We start from the raw sequence: 9,765 nt of genomic DNA on the forward strand, positions 1-9,765 counted from the left end.
AGGATTTGGTTGAATGCTAGCAATTAAGATAATTTGTTTTGGTTGTTTTTCTGCAGTTACATCCGGCGAGGGGAGAGTCACTGGTGGATGAAGGGCTCCACACCACCACAGATTGCTGAGATCATCATTAAGCTGGTTAAAGACATGGCTGCTGTTAGTAATCCATTTCAGCATGTTCTTATTCACAGTTGTACCGTAGCTCCAGTCCTTGAGTTTGTCTTGGTGCCAAACAGTCCACCAACCAGTGTTCCTTCTTTTCAGGGCCAGCTCTCAGACGCCTGGTCCAGGGTGACCAAGAATGCCATTGCTGAGACTATTATAGCTCTCACTAAGATGGAGGATGAGCACCGTTCGCCTGTGCGCTGCATTGCCACCACGCGGGTATGACTCAGCACTTCTGTAACAAGGCTCTTCTGTTCCAGCAGAATATATGGCAGACTGACCAGCACTGGCCAGCTGAACTGATAGGCAGGGTCTGGATGAACACCCCCTGTAACGTGCATTCACCATCAAATAGTGAACTGTAAAAACAGACTCAACTGCAGCAAATAAATGAAAACTGAAAATAGACCAATACATGTCATCCAGTGTGTCTTTCTATATATTTGTTTGTATAAGTAAAATCAAACACTGTAATATATTGTCTTCTAGAGATTGGATAAAAGTTATTTGAAGTGGAACTGCACATCAAGATCTTTAAAATGTGTTAAATGTGCTGTACAATTTCTGCACAGCTTTGGCTGGCTCTGGCCTCCCTGTGTGTGCTGGATCAGGACCACGTGGACCGGCTGTCCTCCGGCCGCTGGATGGGCAAAGATGGGCAGCAGAAACAAATGGTATAGCACACCTGAGGAGTGCCATAACACACCTCAGGAGTGCCACAAACGCTCCGTTACTTCTCAGCCTCAGTGAGAAGGCTCCTTACCCTCTTTTGTGTTTGTTCACAGCCTATGTGTGATAACCATGACGACGGGGAGACTGCTGCCATCATCCTGTGTAACATTTGTGGGAATCTGTGCACGGACTGTGACCGCTTCCTTCACTTGCACCGCCGCACACGCTCTCACCAGAGACAAGTACGCCACATTCACATTGACTGGTACACTCCACCTTGACCAGACACCGGTCCACTAAACGTTTTATCCAAACCAGAGACAGGTTTACTCTTCTTCAGCGTGATCAGGTGCACCCTTTTCATCTTGACTAGAAACAGGCTTACTAATCTCTTTATACTGACCAGAGACTACTCCTTACACTGACTCGAAACATGTTTAGTCGTCATTATACTGATGTGATCAGTGAAAGATACTCATTCACACTGACCACAGAGGTTTACAATTACCAGGATATATAATAATCAGGCTCAGGAAGTTTTGTGATTAAGACTGATCTTAAAATAACTGATCTTAAATACTGGCAGGTGATCTTATCAGTGTTTTCTTTCCAGGTGTTCAAGGAGGAAGAGGAGGCCATAAAGGTGGATTTGCACGAAGGGTGTGGAAGGACTAAACTCTTCTGGCTCATGGCACTGGCTGACTCCAAAACCATGAAGGCTATGGTGGAGTTCAGAGAGCACACGGGTAATGTGGCATTATGGCCTGAGTTGGTCCAAATGATAATTATATTATGCTCTATTCTTAGACACTGGATTATTAATGGATACCCTCTATATATCATGTGTCTCTCAGGTAAACCAGCGTCAAGCAGCTCAGACGCCTGTCGCTTCTGTGGCACCAGGAATGGCACAGAACTGTCGTCGGTAGGCAGTGTATGCTCAGACCCAGACTGCCAGGTACGGAGATTCACTTCTCAAAAAAACATGGACTGCACTAATGAAGAAACGTGATTTGTAACATGAATATTGGAGTGGTGCTTATGTGTGTGTGCCCATAGGAATATGCAAAACTGGCCTGCAGCAAGACTCATGTGTGCGGTCACCCCTGTGGTGGCGTGAAAAATGAGGACTTGTGTCTCCCTTGCCTGCACGGCTGTGACAAGAGCACGGGCTCCCTTAAACAGGACGCTGACGACATGTGCATGATCTGCTTCACCGAGGCTTTGTCTGCTGCCCCTGCCATTCAGGTACCAGATATCCCATCCCATAATACGGAGGGGGCGGGGCTTGTATCTCTATGTCCTGTGACCTGTATCTCTCTGTCTTCAGCTGGACTGCAGTCATGTGTTCCATCTCCAGTGCACACGCAGAGTTCTGGAGAACCGCTGGCTTGGGCCCCGGATAACCTTTGGCTTTATGTCCTGTCCAATCTGTAAAGTGTGTAACTCAAACACAGGATTACAGCATACTGACACAAGACATACCAAACACAGGATTACAGCATACTGACAAAAGACATACCAAACACAGGATTACAGCATACTGACACGAGGCATACCAAACACAGGATTACAGCATACTGACACGAGGCATACCAAACACAGGATTACAGCATACCGACACGAGGCATACCAAACACAGGATTACAGCATACTGCCACGAGGCATACCAAACACAGGATTACAGCATACGGACACGAGGCATACCAAACACAGGATTACAGCATACGGACGCGAGGCAAACCAAACACAGGATTACAGCATACTGACACGAGGCATACCAAACACAGAATACTGAGTAACTTTGTGAAAACTTTTTGTGGTTTTGTTGATGTTTTTGATCCATTTTAGAACAAAATTAACCATTTGGTGATCAAGGACCTGCTGGATCCCATTAAAGAGCTTTATGAGGATGTGAGGAGAAAAGCGTTAATGAGGTTGGAATATGAGGGTCTGCACAAGAGTGAGGCCATCACAACACCTGGAGCTCGTTTTCACAACGACCCTGCTGGATTCGCAATGAATAGATATGCTTACTATGTCTGCTACAAGTGCAAAAAGGTCAGCTCTACATAATTCCAGACATCATGTAATTTATAATTTTTTTAGTAAGAATTTGTGGTGCCAATTTTTGTACAATACTGTTCAAAAAGTTCAGAAAGTTCATTCTAACAGCTGTGGCATTAAACTTTCTTCATGTCTGTTAATTTATCATAAATTTTAATGGGGCAGTCATGGTCTGGTTGTTGGGAAGGGTCGTGGGTTCGATTCCCAGGCTCTAGGCCATGACTGAAGTGCCCTTGATCAAGGCACTTAACTCCATCTCCTTCCCAACTCCAACTCAGCTTGGGCTGCCCACCATGCGAGCTGATTTGGGCTGCCTATGAGCTGAATGTTGCCTTTTGCAGGCCTATTTTGGGGGAGAGGCACGCTGCGATGCAGAGGGGGGCCAAGGCGATGACTACGACCCCAGTGAGCTCATCTGTGGAGCATGCTCAGATGTGTCCAGGGCACAGGTTAGTGGGCCAGAATGGTGTGCACTGAAAAAAACATAAATAAAGCCATGATCTTGTGCTTATGTGTGTGTACTGGCACGCTTCAGATTACCAAGTTGTGATTTTTAAATGAGCTAGTTTTGTTTCCTGTTCAGAACGATCCCATTATTTTTATTTCAGTTTCTTTCTTTTAGGGACAGAGAAAAGAAATTGTAGCTATGAATAAATTATATTGAGAGATGTCTTTACATTTTGCAGATGTGCTCCAAACATGGAACAGACTTTCTTGAGTACAAATGTCGCTACTGCTGTTCTGTCGCTGTGTTCTTTTGCTTTGGGACCACACACTTCTGCAACGCTTGCCATGATGACTTTCAGCGAATGACTAGTGTCCCCAAAGAAGAGCTGCCTCACTGTCCTGCTGGTAAAACTCAGTCTCTCTTCCTTACTTTCTTCATTTCTCTTCATCTCACTTTAGAGTGATCTGGAAAATCAGGTCAGAATCTAAGGACGGTTTCTGATGTGCTTTCCTCCTGACAGGTCCTAAAGGTAAACAGCTGGAAGGGAGTGAGTGTCCCCTGCATGTGGTTCATCCTCCCACCGGGGAGGAGTTCGCCCTGGGCTGTGGTGTGTGCAGAAATGCCCACACCTTCTAAATCATAGGGCTGTCTAAGTCTCTCTGAGTCCCCTTTTTACCTGCTCTGCTGTAACTGCAGACTCCTGCTTAAGCCCAGTCTGAAAGCAGTTGCCCCAGGTGTCCTGGCTTTGAGGAGGCCGTGATAAGCCACTCTGCTTTAGAGTTTGGTCTCTCTCAGTGGATGCTGAAGAATGCAAAGGAAGAACATGGAAATATTAGGGGGAAAAAAAATATCTGACCTGTTTGCATGCAGCCGTTGTAACCCTCGGCTCCCATAAACGTTGCGCATCACCCGATCACTGAAGTGTAACAATATGTAAACTGACTTTTCGTAATCCTGTACAGTATTCTCCACTGTTGAGTGCATCATGATTTGGCAGAAAGGGTTCTGGTAAGATTATATAGGTGGACTGTCAATATTGTTAGAAGGAAAATAGTGTATGATTTATCTAATCTTGTATATAATGATAGTATCCAAATATGTGTATTCAGATGTTGCTATCCAACATTTCAGTTTTGTTTGATATTCTTGATTTTGTTTTGAGCCAGAACTTTTAATTATGTGCAATACTGGGTGTGCCTATCTTACAGCTGTAAACATATGGAATGTATGTCAATAAAGCCACTGTACATTTTTATACAGTGATGGACGCTGTTGTTTCCCCCTGGCAAATATAACATCAACTCTGTGCTCAGAAAACTTTGATGGGCTTGTGTCTGCCATGTCTGAGGGTTAATGTGATACCTTTCAACTCCTCAATAATATAATGTGGTACAAAGCCGTTTTCTGTCTTTTTAAAAACATAAAAGGTGAGTTCTACCATTGTATTTTAAAAACAGAACATACGTTTTTGGGCTGGCGACCAGTCTTCACACCAAAAAATAAATAAATAAAATACAAAAATAGAAATTGTGAAACTTTTCAGAAATGTGAGAATGTATGAAAGTGACAAACAGCTGCTGTAAAAGAGAAAACTGCTACATGTAAATCTGCTGTGTATTATCTGTGGTGGATAGAGTTGGATGGTAATAAACCAGATTCTCTGTTCTGCAAGGTACATCACAAAAGTCTTGTGTTTTTTTTTTTTCTTTCTTTCTTTTTCTTGATTTTTTAACCCGACAGGTCACGCATTTGTATGGCAGTCTTCAAAAATGGTCCAAAATCCCCATAAGCACACTCCTAAACCTTGTGGACAGCCTTCCCAGAAGAGTTGAAGCTTTTCTAGCTGCAATATGGTGGACCAACGTCATATTAAACCCTATGGATTAGGAATGGGATATCACTTAAGCTCATATGAGTCAAGGAAGGTGAGCAAATACTTTTGACAATATAGTGTACATTGTGCAATGTCAACACTCCTGGCCAACAAACAAGCAGAAGAAAATCTTTGAGATATTGAAGTAATGCATGAATACCTATCAAAATGTTGAAATACCTTCAACAAAAGATCTAGCACCTGTCAGTGTTTAGATGTTTGTCATGAATAGCACTAAATAAACAGTAAATAAACTGCTTATGATCGCATTAATCTCCTAGAACACAGGTGCACACAACTAAATATCTCGACAAACACCAAACAGTTCCAACTGCCTGGGCCCTCACACAAAGAAATTTTTATAACTTTAAAAGAACCTGTTTCCAAATAAGATGCTAATCAGAATATAATTAGCCCAATTGCAACATCACCATATCTAAAATGAGAACTGTTATTGTAACCATCCTTGTAGTTAGTTCACTTTTTTTGTTCTTTTTGAAAATCTTTATTTCCTGTCAAACAAAAATGAGGCATGGTTGTTCACGAGCAGTGATTGACGCTCAGATTTGGGTGGAGTGGATTTTTGTGAATTTCATTAGGAGGACAAGGTGGAGCTGGAAGAGGCTGTTTCCAAGAATTATCTGTTCCATGTACTATTGTCAGGATATTGACAGTTTTAGCAAATCTGAATTTATTTTGTGGGTTACCTTCTGCAGTTATAATGGACAGAATCTTGTGTGGATTTAGTGGACTTTGTTCTTATTTTGATGCTGTGTTCTGTCTCTTCACTACATGAAGTTGATCTTAAAGTTGGATTCCACCAACATTCTAAATGAATGTTTTATGTCTCATGTCACACTTGGACTTGTGCAGAGATCTGCATGTTTCCTGCTTCCTTTCAGTTTGTTTACTGCTGAATCTCATCAAATAGTCTTTGTTTTAAAGTGCCATGACTTGAAAATGCACTAAAAAGATGAGATTTGTATTCATTAGAGTAGGTTAAATATTTTGCAGGATTTAAACTGCACATCTAACAAAGGAGTTGGGTGGAAAGGGAGGTTCTGGTTCAGTTGCCCTTGTTTTACGACCCAATGTACGACCTCATGAAATGAGAACAGGGCAGTAGTGTTCAGGATTCAGTACAAATTGTCCCACATCACCAATGGCTGTGGGTTTTAATTAACTGAGACTATATTTAGCTTTTAGTCTCATTTAAATAATAAAATGTAATTTATTCCTGCTAGAACAATCAATTGTAGTTAATCTGTGTGTGTGTGTGTGTAATATATATATATATATTATTCATTCAAAACAGGCTGTTATGTCTGCAAAAAACAATCAGTTCAACAAATTAGCTCAGAGAACTGTGAAGGGCAGTTTAGCTGAACTTATTTTGGCAGTGGGACATTTCAGTTTGTGGAATTTTCTGAATCACTCTAGAAAAGGTTATTGATAGAAAAGCAGAAGTAATGTACCTAGCATGATGTCAAGGTGTCAATACTGTATCTTCATTTCAGTGCTTTAAAAACCAGTAGTTATAGAAAAACACTGATCCACTTACATGTTTCAGCATTGTGTTAATTTGTAGACTGGATTTACTTTTCTTGTAGGTTTGTATTGCTTTTGATTGAATTAACTGAATCTTTTTTTGGCAATCTTTCTACACTGATGGATTTAATTTATATATAATTTATTGTAAATCATATTCAAGACTCCACTTGTTACATTTATAATGGTTTAATATTGTGAGGGAAACCATTTTCACTAATGGTGATGCAAATGGATAAGAATGAAAAAGATATTAGCACATTAATGACAGTAAGCTTAGCACATTAATGACAGTAAGCTATCCCATCAGAGAAGTTGAGCAATAACTTATTCACAATACCTTCAACTTAAAAGCACTGTAAATAAAAATCTAAGTTTATAACTATTTCTCTTATTTGCACTTTGTGCTTAGAAAACAAGGCAGAATCAAAATTGTATACCTGCTTACTTGGCCTGTTATTTCAACTGGCTTAGAAGACAAGTTTGTTCAAATCAAAAGTGCTATTATCAAAATGCAAGGAATGACAAGAACACAAAGTCTGATTTACAACAGGGAAGTTCCTTTATGGTTGTAGGTGTAGGGAGTAGAGCAACATCTTATGTTCAACATTCTAATTTACTTATTCTGAATGGCTCAAATAAAGTATATAAATGTGTAATAAATGGTACAGTTGTGAGTTCATTATAACATCTTGTATGCATTGTTATGCTAACATTTCATGTAACAAAGCAATACTGAAAAAACAAAGCATTGATGCAATTATACAGTGGCAAGAAAAAGTATGTCAACCTCTTGAGATTTTATGGTTTTCTGCATTAACTCGTCATAAAATGTGATCTGATCCTCATCCAAGTCAAGCATATCAACAAATATAATGTGCCCAAAAAATAACACAAAATATTTTTTATCCTTCATATCTTAATTGAGAACATCAATGAAAACATTATAGTGCTAGTGGATAAAGTATGTGAACCCTGGAGTTAATGATCTCAAAAAAGCTAATTGAAGTCATACCTGGGGGGTATTCCACGAAGCGAGCCAACTCAGTAAACCGAGCATTTTAAGACAAGCCTGGCTCATTTTGCTCAAATTCGGTTTCACGAAAGAGGCTAGACTTAAGCCTCGCTCAGTTACTACAGCAACATATACATTTGAACAAACCTGCTCTGTACCAGGCTAGAGTTGAAGCTTAGTTTAGCTGGGCCACTTCTATTGGCTGAGCAGTGTGATGTCAGTCTCGCCATCTGGGAAACTGAATTGAGGAACAAGGTTCCGCTGCAGTTCTATCTATTAAATTGCTGTGGATGTAGCATATATCTTTATACATTTAATTGAGTACTGTAATTATTAGTTTGGAATGATTGCAGGTTATCAGAATTTAATAATTATATTTCCAAATTAGTGGTGGGCAACGCCGATAACAGCCGACCACTAATTAAATTTAACTCGCTTGCAGACCATTTTTATCTGTGTGTGTGTGTGTGTATATATAAAATATTTCGAAATATATTATATACAGATAAAAACGGTCTGCAAGCGAGTTAAATTTAATTAGTGGTCGGCCGTTATTGGCGTTAACGGCCCACCACTATTCCAAATGCAATTTATATTTCGATCTTCAGAGTACATATTCATTGTTAATCAGTGAGGTTTCTGCACATTTCAATGTATTGGTTTAATCTTAAATTCAGGTCAGTGTAAAATGGAATACAGTGTATAATCGCAGTTATGGTCAACAAACATACATTAGCATACACTCTATCACAAAAAATAAAATTCTTTGTACCCGAGTATTAATAAGCTTTGCGCTTCTTTGCCAGTGGTGCATTTCTGTACAGTGTTGGGGATGCAGAACATCTTAGTAAGGCGACGGTCTGCCACGAAATTCAAAATGTTTGCCTTGCGCTTAAGCGCTTCCTTAATATATTCATCAAATTCCACAATGATGGGGCATCTGCTGTTTTGCTCTAAAGCAAGGTCTTCTGCAGGAGTGAGTGCGGGGGGGGGGGGGGGGGGGGGGGGGGGGTGGCGAACGTAATATGTTGAGCGGGGGGGGGGGCGAACGTAATTTGTTGAGTGGATTGCAGATTGGCTACCGTGAATGTCAATCAAAATACAACCGTCAGTGCAGATGTGCGATTCATCTACTACTATTTTATGTGACGCGATCTACGCACATTCCTTCGCGATCGACCGATCGCGATCGACGTAATGAGCACCCCTGCTTTAGAAATTCACCAGTCTACAGTAAGGCAAACAATCTACAAATGGAGACAATTTGGGACTGTGGCTACTCTTCCAAGAAGTGGGCACCCAGTCAAAATTACCCCAAGAGCACAACGGAGACTTATCAATGAGGTAAAGAAACAACCATGAGTGACAGCCAAAGATTTGAAGGCGGCATTGATGCAGGCTAACATCTGTGTTCATGAATCTACAGTTCGTAAAACTTTGAACAAGCAGGGTGTCTATGGCAGGACACCACGAAGGAAGCCGCTGCTTACTAAAAAGAACATGCCTGCTGCATGCCTGAAGTTTGCGAAAGAGCACATTGACACGTCACAACAGTACAAGCAAAATGTTTTGTGGACAGATGAAACTAAGATTGAACTATTTGGAAAGAACATGCAGCGATACATCTGGCATGAAAAAGGCATTGCACATCACCATAAAAATATCATCCCAACCGTCAAGTATGGTGGAGTGAACATGATTTGGGCCTGCTTTGCTGCATCAGGGCCTGGTCAGCTTACAGTCATTGAGGGGAAGATGAATTCCCAAGTGTATCAAAAAATTCTACAGGATAATGTGAGAGAGTCTGTACGGCAGCTGAAACTCTATAGAAGTTGGGTGTTGCAACAGGACAATGACCCAAAACACCGGAGCAAGTTCACAATAGAATGGCTTATGAAAAACAAAATCCGCCTTTTGGAGTGGCCAAGTCAAAGCCCAGTAGAGGTGCGCCAAAAAATCGATTCACATATCAAAAATCGA

The 9,765-nt window shown here is 40.9% G+C and overlaps 1 protein-coding gene across 14 annotated transcripts in view; it reads left to right on the forward strand.

Annotated features, from left to right (window-relative positions):
* mycbp2 (MYC binding protein 2) overlaps positions 1–5,024 on the forward strand; it is a 107,817-nt gene extending 102,793 nt beyond the window's left edge. For all 14 annotated transcript variants that reach the window (XM_076985500.1, XM_076985503.1, XM_076985511.1 and 11 more), the window contains 12 exons: positions 57–153; positions 262–381; positions 735–836; positions 948–1,076; positions 1,448–1,580; positions 1,689–1,792; positions 1,894–2,082; positions 2,165–2,272; positions 2,686–2,895; positions 3,243–3,350; positions 3,588–3,753; positions 3,870–5,024. In XM_076985500.1, the coding sequence (XP_076841615.1) occupies positions 57–153; positions 262–381; positions 735–836; positions 948–1,076; positions 1,448–1,580; positions 1,689–1,792; positions 1,894–2,082; positions 2,165–2,272; positions 2,686–2,895; positions 3,243–3,350; positions 3,588–3,753; positions 3,870–3,985 (1,582 nt within the window). In that variant the 3' untranslated portion in view covers positions 3,986–5,024. The remainder of the gene's footprint in view (positions 1–56; positions 154–261; positions 382–734; positions 837–947; positions 1,077–1,447; positions 1,581–1,688; positions 1,793–1,893; positions 2,083–2,164; positions 2,273–2,685; positions 2,896–3,242; positions 3,351–3,587; positions 3,754–3,869) is intronic.
* The last annotated feature ends 4,741 nt before the right edge of the window (positions 5,025–9,765 follow it).

The sequence above is a fragment of the Brachyhypopomus gauderio genome, unplaced genomic scaffold (genome assembly GCF_052324685.1).
Source record: "Brachyhypopomus gauderio isolate BG-103 unplaced genomic scaffold, BGAUD_0.2 sc40, whole genome shotgun sequence".
Lineage (NCBI taxonomy): Eukaryota > Metazoa > Chordata > Actinopteri > Gymnotiformes > Hypopomidae > Brachyhypopomus > Brachyhypopomus gauderio.